The 16,476-nt window shown below is 30.9% G+C and overlaps 2 protein-coding genes across 2 annotated transcripts; one reads left to right on the plus strand and one right to left on the minus strand.

The window, feature by feature from the left end:
- Positions 1-2,066: 2,066 nt before the first annotated feature.
- On the plus strand, positions 2,067-4,627 carry LOC112688903 (protein ALP1-like). The gene is made up of 2 exons (XM_025562320.1): positions 2,067-2,174; positions 3,694-4,627. Exon 2 carries the CDS (start codon positions 3,866-3,868, stop codon positions 4,625-4,627), a length of 762 nt encoding a protein of 253 aa, XP_025418105.1. The 5' UTR covers positions 2,067-2,174; positions 3,694-3,865.
- A 9,569-nt stretch (positions 4,628-14,196) lies between these two features.
- Positions 14,197-16,135, minus strand: LOC112688906. Its single transcript, XM_025562322.1, has 2 exons — positions 14,400-16,135; positions 14,197-14,314 (listed from the first exon to the last, which is right to left on the minus strand). The coding sequence occupies exons 1-2, from the start codon at positions 15,466-15,468 to the stop codon at positions 14,295-14,297; spliced, it is 1,089 nt and encodes a 362-aa protein (XP_025418107.1). The 5' UTR covers positions 15,469-16,135; the 3' UTR covers positions 14,197-14,294.
- Positions 16,136-16,476: the final 341 nt, after the last annotated feature.

Here is a 16,476-nt window from a genome sequence, read left to right on the forward strand (position 1 = left end):
GTTATCTAATCATTTTTCAATTGAATCGATGATGAATGTTATTCGCATTTAACCATAGTCCTTTATTGTTTAGACATGTGTTGAAAATCGTGAAAATAAATTTAAAGTATTACAGTTGATGATGGAATCGAATTTATTGAAGAACAGACGTGGTATTGCACCGGCACCATCAGCGAAATGGTTAAAGGACGAGTATGTTATATTGATTTTTAAAAAATATTCAAATTGTGTTTAATAATTGCACAATTAATTAATCATACATTTGTTCAAGGGTAGATAAGCCATTTTTATAATCTTATGTTATAGATAATCCCAAATCTTATAATATTTTATCAAGATAATTGTACGCGAAACCTCAATGGTCGGACAGAGGTAATCCGACGACCTCGCCACACCCGAAATAAACCCGACTATAACGTCAATCAGCAAAAAGGAATGAGGGACAGAGGTAGCCTTAGATTGAGTAAATAACATAAATTATGGTACCGTTAATTTATATTAAAATAAATATCCCATAATAATAACGATGATAATAATTATACAATTGATGGGCGTCCGAGATTTAAAGTACTCAAATAATCATAATAATAATAAACAATAGGTATAATAATGATATTAATAAAAAAAATTAACAATAATTAACACGTCACCGGTTGCGATCATAAATACCTCGAACGGTCTTATGGTCTGTGTGGTTGTGCCCACGCGACCGTGCACACAGCACGTGCGACAGCCACCAAGACCGACAGATGTCGACAACTTCGGAACAGCTCACTGGACGCAACTAACCTCGACGACGGTGACACTGCCGATGGCCTGAATAGCGATGTGGAAAGTACGAGCCACGCATACGAAAATGACGGACCACGGCACAACTATTTGGCCTATGGAACGGCCCAATCAAACACCCGTAACGGAGGCGTAGGAGACAGTACTGTGTCTCGCACAGTCACGTGATGACAATCTTCAATAGGAAGACAACGAAAAAACACACAAAATACAAGTTGGCACAGACGATCTGCGCAACCCGCTTGCCTGGTTTGCAAGTGCCGCCTCGGAGCGTGATGCCAGCGCGATGAAGTGCGCCGACCGAAAAGTTCGCGAAAATTCCATCGTCGGCATGTTATCGGAGTGAACCGGTTGTTATGGCCAGATACGAATATAATAGCTCATTCGAACAATAATATTAAATTTGTTAATTTTTGTAGCGATTCTAAGAAAAAAAATAAGAGAAGTGCCTGAATGTCAAGTATCTACAAAAACATACATCCAAGACCGAAAAATAATAGTCAGATTTTTGTTATATTTTTATTTTTATTGTTACATGCACAACATACCTTTCACGCATTACCGTCTATGTTAAATATTTCGTCGATAATGATTTTTTCAATGACTTAATTTAGCATAGCTTCTTCAAACTTCGTTGTGCTTACGGAGACACTCGTCGATTTGCTAAATGACTTTTTACTTTTTTTTTTTTAACTTTTTTCTATGCATTTGAAGGCATCATTTACATCTTTGAACAGTACACTGACAGTGTCTTATCACATTTTCATCATTGGAGATTCCGGGGTTTGTACTGCGCGCTCGACGCATAACTACTAACTGGAGAACAGTGTTTTACACTTTGCGTTAAGAGTCATACACACTACGCTGACGTGACGCATTAACACGCAATAACACGTTACACGTGGGAACACGTCAGCTGTCATTAATGTACACACTAATCAGTATCACACGCGTCAGAGCTGTACGTAAATATAAATACCCTGCCACTTTACTAAAAGTGATTATTTAGTTTATTCAGTTGATTGTGACGATTGGGTTCGTACGCACTGAAAACATCGCTAAAATCATAATAATCTAATTATGGACTGGGATGAACTCGACGAAGAAGAAGAATGTGTAGCGGTTTTAGCGACCATGATAGTAAAGAATAACGGAAATAGAAAAACGTGGGTACATCCTATCAATCTAAACCGAAAGTTATACGGTGAATTTCATCATCTCATGCCACAATTGCTTGAAGATGAACAGAGATTTCAAATGTATTTTCGTATGAACAAAGATGAATTCTACTATCTATTGGAAATGATTGGCCCTGAGATCGAAAAACGCACTACACAGCTGAGAGAGAGCATTTCACCTGAACAGAGATTCGCATTGTGCTTAAGGTAAGGTTTTTTTATATTTAAATTAAAATTATCATTAGTCGGATAGACCAGTCCTAAAATATTGTGTGGTAGTACGATACACTTTGTATAGTACGAAAAGTGAAGTGTGTAGTAGGAAATTTAAAAATGTGTTATTCAAATTAAACCTTTATTGTAATATGTATAATTTTATAGCTTCACATTTTTTTTATGTTTTAATTGTTTTTTTTTCCAAACACATTTTAACTATCTAAATTATACACAGACACACAGCAAACAATATTTTATGCTGTTATGTATTATACTCTTATTATAGTTATTATTATTTATTTATTGTTATTGGGAGTAGCTATTTTTATTTTTATCAGTTTCGTCAGAATTGAACGGTGGTACTGTGGTAGTATACTAGTGTTTATCTAGAATTAGCCCGCATACAACACTACAATAATTCATTTTTAATTTAAATTTGACCGATTTGGAACTGTGTGTGTAGTACAAAAATTTGGATATTTTAGGGACTGGGATGGACTATGTAAATTATTTAGTCAGAATACTTTATTACACTAGGTTAGGTTAGTAATAATAATGTACAACATAATAAATATTTATGAAAACCAAATATAATTACTAATATAAAATTAACGATTATATTTACAGAGATCGTAGTTGTGTATTTGTAGTATCTGTTTCTGAGTAAATAGACTGTTCAGAAGTTGCAGGTGATTGTATATAGAATTGGTCTTGTTGATTGTAGTGTTGAGGGTTTTGAAGGTTACGATATTCTGCTTGAAATACAACTTGAGACACCTCCGATTTCACCCTAATACGCTCTTCTGGTTTTAATTTTTTTACAAATCTGGCTAAACTCAAAAAGAACATTTCTTCTTCATCATGAAGACAAGATTGAGAAGTAGCACTTTGATTTTGAGAGAGTTGTTGTGAGCGCATACGGCTATTGCTTTTCATTATTGAAACCAATTCGTTCATGGTGGCTTCAATTCTTGTACTTTTTCTCTTTGAATCGTTTGAAGGCGGTTCAGGAGAAATAAAATCTAATTTATCAGTAGAAAGAGATTCGTTGACATTCTGGTACTGAGAAGGCTGGGTTTCATCTTCTATTGCTCCAATTGCTTCAGGATCATCAACATTATTCTCTTCTTCCTGAGTTTCGTCTTGTGAAATTTCACTCGAATTTCCATGAGTTCTATAACATGTATAAAGCTTGTTAAACTACCAACCTAACTTAAAACTTAATAGCACAACATTAGGTTTTGTTTTCACTTACTCTCTAGTTGCCACAGAGGGATTTAGGAATGTCATTTGATCTTCATATATCCATTTTACCATTTTTTTGGTTGCTTGACCGGATTTGGTTTTTCTCCTATTTAATGCGTTAGTGTAAGCATTGTGTACTTTATTCCATGCATCTTTGCACTGATCACCTACAAAAAAAAAATAAAAATAAAAAAAAATAATATTTTAAAATATGATTGTCGATACCGTAAATTCACAAAAAACGAAATTAATATTTTTGTTACAGGTACCTAGCAACTGGAAATTCTTATAGATCGTTGGGTTTTCTTTTCGAATTGGTTTCACTACCGTTGGCTTAATTGTAAAAGAATGCTGTAAAGCTATTTGGAAAACTCTGCAACCCATATACATGATTGAGCCTGATAAAAACCACTGGAAATGTATTGCCAAGGAGTTTTATGAAAAATGGATGGAATTATCCTCATTGCATGGCAGCATTGGATGGGAAACATGTACAAATACGATGCCCATACAAAGCTGGATCTTCATATTACAATTATAAAGGAACGCATTCTATAGTCTTATTAGCCATGGTGGATGCTTATAGCAAGTTTACATTAGTGGATGTTGGAGCTTATGGTAGAAATAGCGATGGTGGTACACTACAAAGGTCGACTTTTGGGAAAAAACTACTTACAAACCAACTTCATATTCCTAAAGAAGATGAACTAACAGTATTAACGGGTCAATCTTTTCCCTACGTTGTCGTCGCTGATGAAGCATTCCCATTAAAAACTTGGATGATGCGTCCGTACAGCAGGAATTCCATTGTAAGCGAACACGAAAAAATTTACAATTACCGTCATTCAAGAGCACGACGCACTGTTGAAAACGCGTTTGGAATTCTAGCAGGGCGTTGGAGAATATTCTTAAAGCCAATCGAAACACAACCAGAATCAGCTGATTATATCGTTTTATCTGCATGTTGCCTTCACAATATGCTTCGTAAAAACAAAGTGATCACACCATTTGAAAAAGAAATCATGGTAACCGAGGAAGAAATGTGTGGTTTAGAAGATTTGACACCGATCCGTAGAAACTATATACGCGATGCTATTCAAACAAGAGAAAAATTCAAAAACTTTTTTATATCACCAGAAGGAACAGCAAGTTGTCCATGGCAATGGGATTACATACGGCTGGGCAGAATCCCTCATTAAACGACATTTTAAATTGAAGTTTTTTTGCGCATTGCGAGGAATACAATTATAAAATAATATATTGTAATATACATATAATCCAAATTATCAATGATATTTTTACGTCCGTTTTTATTTTTGTCAAAACAATTATAATTATGATAAAATAAGAAAGTATAAAAATAAACTAATAATAACATGATAATTGAGACGAAATTTATTTTTAAATAGACGTGCGATTACGACGATAACGTGAACGACCTACGCCGTCGTTAGCCGTCGCCGACGCAATTAGAAATTACAGAATTGTATTATAATATAGAATTTACCGAAAACCAATATCAATTTTACAAACCATAATAATGTTTTATAGAAATATGCTAATATATGAAATAATAAAATAAAATAAAATGATATAATAAAATAAATAAAATAATATTTACGTATACCTAAATATTATTATTTTATTATTAAAATATATATTATAAATATTACCTATATATATATTTTATTATAATATTATTATTATTATTTTATTAATATTTATAAATAAATAAAATAATATGAAATATATTAATACATAATAATCCGTCCCAATAGACAAACACATATGCAAGAATATGCTCTAAAAATGTTTATACTCACCCGTTTTACCCAACTTTTCTCCGATCTCGTCCCAAGCTTCCTTTCTAACAACTTGGTTTCTGTAGTGCTTGTCTTTAAAATTATATAACATGGGATAAGCTCTTACATACTCGATAAGCTCTTCCTCCATGTTGTGCCTTCACACGGCTTCACACGACTGACAAAAATCTAAAAATTTGATCGGCAGCTGACGCGTGTCACACCGTGTGACGTGTGATTGAGTGTTCACACGTCACGTCAGGCTAATGTATACATCACTACACACGTTAGATCGACGGAAAATTATATTACACGTGTTATTGCGTGTTAATGCGTCACGTCAGCGTAGTGTGTATGTGCCTTTAGTTTCGAGACTCGGTCGGGCAGAACTCCCACTGTTAAAAAATGGTTGCTCAAGCTCCCTTAATTTAATGTTATGCTCTGCAGCATTTGTAAAAGTTAAATGATCCCCTTCTAAATGAAATATTTCAGAATATTGTGAATAAATTTGAATTATCGATTGTGTCTCTTCGTTAATCATATATTCACTACGTATTAATTTTTTTAAAATACATATTTTAAAATGCATAAAAAAAAAAAATTCATATCAATGCATTGTATATAACACCATACGGGTTTGTTACGAAAATTTATTTGTGTTATAATATAAATAAAGTATAAGTATCTCAGTATTAAAAAATATTGTTATAATTTCGATGGCATAACCTCTCTAACGGTTACAGATCATCTCAAAGTCAGTTAACTAATATCTATCGTCAACCCCGACGTGTAGAATCAATTATAAGCAGCTATGGCCGGATATTATAATGGTGTTCAGAAAAAATGTAAAGAAAAAAATGAAAACATATTCTATGTGCATTATTACGCACACTGCTTAAATTTAGTTTTAATATATTCAATTGGACTTAAAAATAGAGTACTTTTTGATTTTTTCGGTACTGTTCAATTTATGTATTTTTAGAAGGGAGCTCTACATTAGGGTGGCACTCATTTGTATGTGATTTTTTTTTTTTTTTATCATGTCTCATGGTTTAATATTGTTTCATTTGGTGTAAAAATGCTTTGTTGAAAGTTTGGTGCAAATCAAATAATATTTAACGGTCGCTCAAGGCATTACATCTATAAGGAAATTACATCTATAATTGTACTATAATTGTACTGCAGTCATTATTTTATATCGATAACAATATTGTATTAATGTAATCTAAGTTTCTGGTCAGTTTATCTTTTGATACTGGTACGACGGTACTATTTTAGTGTTTAGTGTTGTTTAATACATTTATGTGTACTGACTACGGACGTATAGAGAAGATTATTTTATACATTTTTAAATCTACTGATTGATTCAATATTTTCATTATGACTCGAGTAAGTATTTTATTTTATTCACCAATATTTACTTAAAGAATAATGTAATAAATAATATAAATTTATACCTTAGTCTTCATTGAAAAATCGAGATATTTGGTTAATTGGATCAACGTCGGAAACTATATTTGGGAACAAACTGCCATCAATTCGTCAAACATTATGTAAGTTTTTTAATTTACATTTGGATAATAATTATTCTATTCGACAAAGTTCTACTTTAACTGCACGTGAAGTCATTACATTTTGGGTCAGGGCTAATATACCAACTAAACAAGAATACCACGTATCTAAAAAACTTAATGATTTACACACAAAATGGATAAACTTAAAAAAAAATTCATTAAGACGGTCAGATAACCAAATAATAAAAGAAAATCAATTTATAAATATACTTGACGATCTATTTGATATAGCACATAACAACGCATTAAATTTAATTAATATCGAAGAAGACAAGTTGTTTTTGTTAGCTCGGAGAGAAAAAGGACGTCTAGGATATATGGCAAAAAGAGATATACATTTTGATGAAATTGAAGAAAAACGTATACAAAAAAATGAAATATTGAATAGAAGAAAACGTAAGGAAAGTCAATGAAAATTTGAATCATCATATCAAGTACAATTAATAAGCGATTCTTCTTGTGACGAGCAAAGTGACATGGATGATATTGCATTTGAAGTAGATAAGTTCGCTGAACAGTCAAAATGTCCATAGAAAAGAGTAAAAAATGTAGTTAATAGTACCCTAACATCAGTGTTGGACAGAGCTAATATAAGTAACAGAAATGCGACATTTGTATTAGCAGCTGTGGCTCAATCAGTTGGACAAGATTTAACTAGCATTGCTTTAAATAGAGAATTAATACGAAGAGCTCGTCGTCAACAAAGAGAAAAAATTGCAGCAGATATAAAATCTGCTTTTGATCCATCTGACTCACTAGTAATTCATTTTGATGGAAAAATCCTACCAACATTAACAAAAACAGAACATGTAGATCGCCAAGCCGTTTTAGTTTCCGGAAATGGTAATTTGAAACTTTTAGGCGTTCCACAATTGTTAAAAGGTACTGGAAAAATAATAGCTGAGGCAATTTATGATTTTCTTAATGACTGGGACTTATCAAATCGTGTTCAATTTATGTGTTTTGACACTACTGCTAGCAATACAGGACTTAAAAGTGGTGCATGTGTGTTATTAGAAAAAAAATTAGAACGAGTATTGTTAAAATTGGCCTGTCGGCATCATATTTTTGAAATTGTCGTAGGTAAAGTGTTTGATTGTTTAATGGGTCCATCAAATGGACCAGATATTGCATTATTTAAACAATTTTCAAAATCTTGGCCTAACATAAATAAAGAGGGATTTGAAAATGGCTTAATGAGTACATTCCTGTCACCAAATTTAAATGTGATAAAAACTGATATGGTAAAATTTATACTTGATCAATTAACTGAGTTTCAACCACGTGATGACTGTAAAGAGTTGCTGCAATTAAGTTTATATTTCCTTGGAGAAAAGCTTCCCGAAAAAAATGGTTTTAAAAAACCTGGAGCTTGTCATCGAGCCAGATGGATGTCGAAAATAATTTATAGTATAAAAATTGTTTTGTTTCGTTCACAATTTGAACTAAAAAACACAGATTTATCAAACTTAGAACATTTTACTTTGTTCATAATGAGAGTTTATTTAAAAGCATGGTTTACTTCAATTGATGCTTCAGGTGCACCACTAAATGATTTGAATTTCATAAAAAATTTGAATGGGTACAAAAATACAAGTAATGGTATTTATAAATTAGCCTTAAAAGTTTTTTCTGGACATTTATGGTACCTTAGTGATACATTAATTGGATTGGCATTTTTTGACAATCAAGTTTCAGATGATACTAAATTAAAAATGGTAAAGTCTCTAGACAAAATTGGGACTAATGTTCTTGAACACAGAATAACAATACCAGAACATAGTATTTCAATTTGTGAATTAAATGATTTTGTTAAAAATAATACACATAAGCTTTTTACGGCTTTTAACATTAAAACTGATTTTTTAACGACACACCCAAGTACTTGGAAAAATAGTATGCAATTTCTGGATGGATATAATAAAGTAAAAACTCTCGAAGTGGTTAATGATGCAGCTAAAAGACGTATAGCATTGATGACATCATTTAATGGAACTCTTACAAATCAAGAAGATCAACAGCAATATATTCTGCAAGTAATCTAAATACACAGAAAAGATTTTCCTGATTCCAGAAAGACAACTTTGTTACAAATGTAATTGATTGTAAACCATATGATTTTTATACACTTTATCAACACAATAGTTATGCAATGTAATGACCCAGTTTGTATTTACTTTTTATTGTTCCTAATATAATTTAAAACTACATTTATAATTAAATTTAACTTTACAAAAATAAAATTATTTTAGGAATATTATTATTTTATATTTGGTATTTTTAAGTGCATTGAGCGACCTCCTAATTTTTTTTAAATTGTTTCATACTTTCACAATATCACTTTTATTATAGATAGATCAAATTAAAAACATGAGAAAACTAAAAAAAAAAAAAAAATTTGAGTGCCACCCTACTCTACATGGTATACAGTACTTGAAAAATTAGCAAAAGAAGTAAATACAAAATTAGTTACTCTGAAGTCATTATCAACTACAAGGTGGGCATGTATATATGAAGCTGTTGCCGATATTAAATTAAACTATATTGCTTTAGTTAAAACGCTGGAAAATATCTATGAGAACACAAAATTACCTGATATTATACCAAGTGTAAAGGAATTATAAAGAAAATGAAATCGTTTAGTTTTATTTTTTCTTTAAAGATGACGTATCCAATTTTAAAATTAATTGTGAAAGTAAGTGCAAATTTTCAGGCAAAACAACTTAATTTGCTATCAGCTATTTCATTAATTACTTCATTGAATACTACACTTCAAAACTTTCGGTCAGATGACTCATTTTTTAACAATTTATACAAAAAACTGTTCAGTCATGTACTTTGGAAAAAATAGAGAAACTAGAACAGGAAATTAAACTTCTTAAAGGATTTACAGACATTTCTTGTGGATCTTCTACAACAAATATTGATCAATGATTAGAATGGTTACAGTAGTTAAATCGAAAACATATTTTTTCACATTTTTATGATTTAATGAAATTTTTGGTTATTCCAGTTACGTCATGTTCTTGTGAAGGTCATTTTCTAAAATTTCTATTGTCAGGTCAAAACTTCGCAAGAATATGACAAAAAATAGACTAGAAGGGTTATTCCAGGGCTCGAGACTTGTAGCATTTGCATATTTTTTTGTAGTTTATGAAAAGCAATAAATCCATTTCAGACAAAAATGAACTCAATACTAAAAGTTTTTAGTGCATATTTTTGCATATTCTAGAGGTTTTGCTATTTTTTCGACTATTTTGCTATTTATTGCTAATTAATGTAAAAATCGAAAACTCAGTCCTGCAAAAATACGTATTTCGACCACTCATCGGTGATCAACAGTTTTGGGACGTTATAAAACTCATTGTCGATTGAAAAAAATATTCCTAAAATATCCCAATGCAAGTCAATATTGTGTTTATCGTATCTTTTATCTTAATGTTGTTGTTGTACAAAACATTATTAAGCAATAACAGATCTTTCAAGTTTGAAAATATTCGGAAACACATAATAATACAGTGTAATTATGAAGGTACAAACTGTAAGTTACTTTTTAATGATTTATTGATTTGAAATAATTATATTTTACAGATTGACAAAATTCGACACATACAAATTAATGAGAACAGGAAAGAGTTTTTAGTCATTATTTGTAGAAAATTATAAATGTAAAATTATATAAAAATTTTTCTTTAAATTTTAATAATTATAAATTTATAAATGTCTAAATAAAAATATTAAATAAATAATTTTTAAAGCATATTTTCATATTTTTAGTGCATCTTATAGTGCATATTTTACATTTTTCGGTGCATATAATATCGCATATTTCATGATTTATTAGTGCTATAAATCTCGAGCCCTGTAATATAAGTAATAACTTATTACTTATGTTTGTCAAGCAAGAACTATTATCAGAACTTGACTATGATAATATAATTTATGAGTTCAAAAATATCATTATCATTCTTCACAACAGATGTTTGATATTGTAATACTATATTATTTTATATTTTTAATGTATAATTTACAATTTTTTATATGTTTGATTTAATTAGTTTATTTAATATTTTTAATTAATTATAATGTAAGAAATATATAAATTACCATACTATTACTACTATTACTATACCATTACTATTCTGTAAAAATATCTAATTGATAAAATAAATAACACATTAAATAAAATTTTTAATTTTTGGAACATTTTTTTGAAACTTTTTAAATTTGGTGAAGTTTACCAACTCCTGACAAGAAAGTCTGGCCACGTCTATGGACTTAGACTCTTACATCCTCATCATTCTCGATATAATGCAGAATATGTATATCAAATTACGTGTAATTAGCCATCTCTCTTCGTTAATATTTCCGATGAAAAATCTGTTGTTCAAAAGAATACGCCATTTGCCAGTGAACAAGATGCAATATGTCAATATGTATATCAAATTTAGTGGCATGCGCAGGGGTGTATGATGGGGGATATACCCCCCCATGAGCTTTTTTTTTTAGTCTTCAGATCAGATTTTGGATCTCTGGTTTATCAAAATAATGTGTAGTTTCGAAGTCTCCGTTTAAAATTTCTTATCGGACATTTTTGCTGTGATAAAATAATTGATAAGTGATACCAGGGGTGGACACAACACGGTGGCAACGAAATCAGTGACCATTTTAATTGAGGTACTTTTGTTACCAAATTATAATCAGTGATAACTGATATTCGTTATTAATTGTAATTTCAATTATGGTAATTGTTCAATATGTGATCTACCAAACAGTGTGAAACATGGTGACTTACTGGGTTCCAAGAAGTTTTTACTTGTGGATCATTTTTTAGATAGTATGTCTACCATAATACAGGCCCATGTACAGGATTTAAAAATGGGAAGTATTAAAAAAAAAAAATGTGTAAAATAGATTCATCGATGATTAAATAGTATTATACAGGTATTTATATAAATTTTTTAAGTTTATTAAAACCGTTTGTATTGATATAATATTGTTACGTGGTACCCAATAAAAACAGGTACCTATCGTAATGATGTTGTTGGATCGGGATAAATTTGATTAAACAATTATTTCAAACACTTGTAAACACTTTAATAAATACAATTACAGAAACAGACATAGATACAAAAATATAAATTATAAATTTACGCGTTAACAATATCGAAGACGAAACTCAGAAGGGCTTGGTCTGATAGCTGGACACGTCTGCCGTTGGTGTTGAAACGGAGCCTTTATATACTCTGTTGATTCTGTTTTAATTGTGTTGTTTTCGACACGTGGCTGTCCTTGGTCTTGGTCTTCATATCCAAGTGATGTTTCATCACTTGGTTGCCCTTGGCCTTGATTGTCTTATTCGAATGATGATGTTGTTGTGGTTGTTTGAAATTCGCGCGTGGCGCCCATTAAGTTTGTGCAATAGTACGTTTTTCCTTATACGACTCAGGAATATGCGTATTATTATTTCTTAATAATATATGCATATCACAATATTATAAAATGCAAATCATTATTGTAGTAAATTTACAAAAACACAATTTATATTTTTTTGGTAATGATGGGAGGTTGGGTGTTGACCCATGTTCATATCATAGTATAAGACTTATAAGCCCCCCAAATCTCAAACTCTTATTGCACCTAATACCTTGAAAAATAATACTACTATTAAGAGCATTTGAAAATGCGTAGTAGCTTATGAAGAATATTACTACCGTTTCATGATGGAGTAAAATGTTACTAACTTCCTACTGTACCTCAAATAAAATGGCTGACTGATTTCATTATTGTCCTATGCTGCCCATGTAATTTGTTATCAGTGTCTATTCTGTTTTATTCTGTGGTGATACCAGAGAAACTAGCCCATATCAAGTATGTTAGAAAAAACAAAACATTGGTTTCGTGTATATCAATACCAATTAAATAAAAGAAACAATATTAAAAACGCTAAGACTGTCAGGCTAAAAGGTACGTTTATTATAAAATGACAAGAATTATAAACAAAATATAATAAGCTATAGGTTATCGCAAAATCGCGTGTCGAGTGAAAAACGTACGAGCGACTGGACGGGTGGAGGTAATGCTCATGGAGGCCGACGACGATCGGCGATTGCGACTATATATAATGTGAAAGTAGGGGGACACGCAGTTGACGCGTTACCGCGGTTATTAACAACAATATTGTGGGTCGCCACATTACTCCCCCAAAGAGCGGAGAGAAAAACAGAAATGTACGTGATTTTCAGGCTAGACGACTTCGGCATGTGTTGCGTAGGTATGATCTGCGGTTACGGGATCCTCCCTGAGTACGAAGCTGGTTTAAGGTGGTGAATAGAAACTAAAACTATGCCGTTGTTGCGTTGTAATTTGAAATTCTTGTAGTGTTCTAGTACTGCATAGGGGCCTTCGTATTGTGGTAGTAAAGACGGTTGCACAGCGTCGACTTGGAGAAAGACATGCGTGACTTTATTCAGGTCTGGAGGTAAGAAAATCAATCTTTTCGTCGCGTGATTTGATCCGGGTGTCGGCTGAAGTTGCGTCATCGCGTCTCGTAGGTTCCTGACGAGTTCCGGTGCTGTCTTCGGTTCAGATAGGTGGGGTGGAACATCTCGCCTGGTAGTCGAAGTGACATACCGTATGCGTATTAACAAAGGCTCTATAGCCCCAGCACCGCATATTAATACGCGCATTTCATTGGCCCATTTGAATTTTGCGCCAACATTTTAATTATTATCGATTATTATCAATTATTTATCATCAGCAAGAATCTTGCCAAGAATCTTTATAGTATTATCATTTATTTAAGTAAACATAATATACATTTTTTTGTGAAGCTACGATTGTAGTGTAAAGGTGTCTTAAAGGTGTTTAATAATGATAATTATTAAGATATATTAAATTAAAGATATAATAAATAATATATAATATAATAATTATATATAATACAATATATCAATATTAATTAATAATAAAAGCAGTGTTACTAAATAATTAGTAGGTATCCTTGTATTGTACAAAAAAATTTGTAATATATACTCCAATCATTTAGATCATTAATGTAAACACACTTAAATAAATGTATCAAGATAATTTTCCCCCAAAACAATGTAAACTGTTAACTACTTACCTAACAGTAGTCGCTAAAATAAATTATTTTCAATAGTTAATATTAATCAGTATTTAAATGTAACTTTTAATTACTGTAATAATTATTTAGGCTTTAAAAGGTTATAGTCATTAGCAGGGCTCATAACTTATAGCTCTAAAAAAGGTTATTACAAGCGCAATAATATGCTCTTAAAAATATTCATATAAGCGCTTAAATATGCACTAAAAATACTAAAATATGCGAAAAAAAAAATTATTATTATTATTAAAAAAAAAATTGAATAATATTACATCGGAATTATTGTGGTAAACTATTATTATTATTAAAAAAAAAAATTGAATAATATTACATCGGAATTATTGTGGTAAACGACTTGTGGTACTCATTTATTCTGCGATTGTTCTGTTATAAAAAAAAAATTATAAATTATAATTAATAATGAATAATGATACCTATATATTTTAAATATTTTTAAACATATATTTACCTTGAAAGTTACATTGAATAATTAGATGTTTGTACAAGTTTTCAAAGTGAAATGATCTTCGATTGTTACTTAGTAGAGTCTTGTACATTGAAAACGACCGCTCAATGTCCACTGACGTAATTGGTGTAAACTTAAAGTACACGAGATCATCTGTTGAAAAGTCTTCAGGAAGTCCAAGTTCAAGTTCTGTGTTCATAGTTACACCAGATAATATATTTGAAATATTTTTTAAAATTTTAAGACCGATATTTTTGTGGGTGACGTTATTGAGTTTATTGAAAACAGCTTTTCCAATTTGTCCTTGAAGTGTTTCAAAAACTTTTTCAACATTTTCAAATACATTTATAGCTTCAGCTAATGGTAGCCCTTGTTTTTGCAACTTGGTAATGGAAACTGTTAAAATTGTAAAATTGGACTTTATGTAGGCCAAATCTCTTTCAATACCAGCTTTGGAAATATATTTTTTGGCCTCTTTGATGCTAACAGCATCATCGGCGTCTAGTTTTTCGAGAATTTTATGTATGATTTCAATGTTTTCACAATAGTAATTCGAGGCGATGATCCACGTACTCCAACGTGTTATAATAGGCTCCGGTGGCAAATTTAAATGAGGAGCTTCATCTTTGAACAGTTGAACACGGTTTGGTGCTTTTCGGAATATTTTCTTAACACTAGAAATAAGTTTGTCGACATTACTAAATTTGCCCCTTACTTCCTCTGCTACTCGGTAGAGTCCATGAGCTGTACACGTAATATGAATCATTTTGGAATAAAATGCTTTCAATGTATTACCAGCTTTTATCATATAGGGAGCGGCGTCGGATGTAAACAATAAAACATCCTCGTGTTGAATACCAATGATTCCGATAGATTTGTCGAATACTCTGCAAATAGTCGAATAATTTGTTTTTTCTAATTGTTCTGAATGAACTAAATATTGTTTACCCGGGTAATCTGCTTCAAGTATACCAACAATTACATTAGCAACAAACCTACCTTCAACATCGGTAGTTTCGTCAATGCTGACCCAAACTTTTTTACCAGACAGTTCAAGTTTAATTTTACTCATTGTTTCGTCAAAAATGTCATCTATGTATCCAAGTCTCAAGTTTGTTTCTGTAGGAACATTATTTCCGGTATAAGTTTCCAAAAATGTACGAAAGCTTTGATTTGAAACTTTATTCAGTGGTATATTTGCTGATAACAACGCAAAACACAAATCTTTACTGAATGAGGACTTTTTGGTAGAGTTGGTAACCAATTGTTGTTTTTTTTTTTTCACTTTGATTTTCTGCACGTTTAACGGCCTTCATATGTTTTTCGGTTTTTAAATGTTGTGTGATATTAAATTTTTTTTCGTGGTTAATTTTAATATTACAAAACTTACATAGTAATACACTAGCGTCGGTTGCAAATGTATTTTCACCAAATTCGCGAACAATATTTTTAAGACGACTAGAAACAGATTGTTTTTCTTTAGGCATTGTAAAATAAATTCTGTATGAACAAAACTATAGAATTTAGATTGCGAATTCACGAAATGAACTAGCATGCATACAATACGAACAATCGGAAACGACTGAGTAATAATCTGTAAATAATCTGAAAATAATGATATCGGAATATCTAGATAATGGTTTCGGAATACCTAGAAACTAAAAATAAAATACTAGTGCATATGCTACAATTTCTTTAACGATGGGATTACCAAGTATCAAGCATACACTCTCGCTAGGTCGCACGTCATCTAAACTTGTATAGTTATATATAGTTTTTTCTTATAATATTATAAGAACAATTAATTTACACGAATTAATTACTAATATAAATAATTAATACGACTATAATTACTTTTTATTATTAAGAAAATTTTTTTTAAAAGCTACGGAACTGAAAACAAAAAAAATAAATAAATATTATGGAAAAATAATATTGGAAAATAGAAAAAAAAGCAAAATAGCACTTATACTTCGAAATATGCAAAAATATGCAACATAAAATTTCGAATTTAGCTTCTTGGGTATCTGAAACAAATTTATAGCTCACATAGGTATCTCTAGGACCTCTCAAAAAAAAT

Source organism: Sipha flava, unplaced genomic scaffold, assembly GCF_003268045.1.
Source record: "Sipha flava isolate LNK unplaced genomic scaffold, YSA_version1 419_pilon_pilon, whole genome shotgun sequence".
NCBI lineage: Eukaryota > Metazoa > Arthropoda > Insecta > Hemiptera > Aphididae > Sipha > Sipha flava.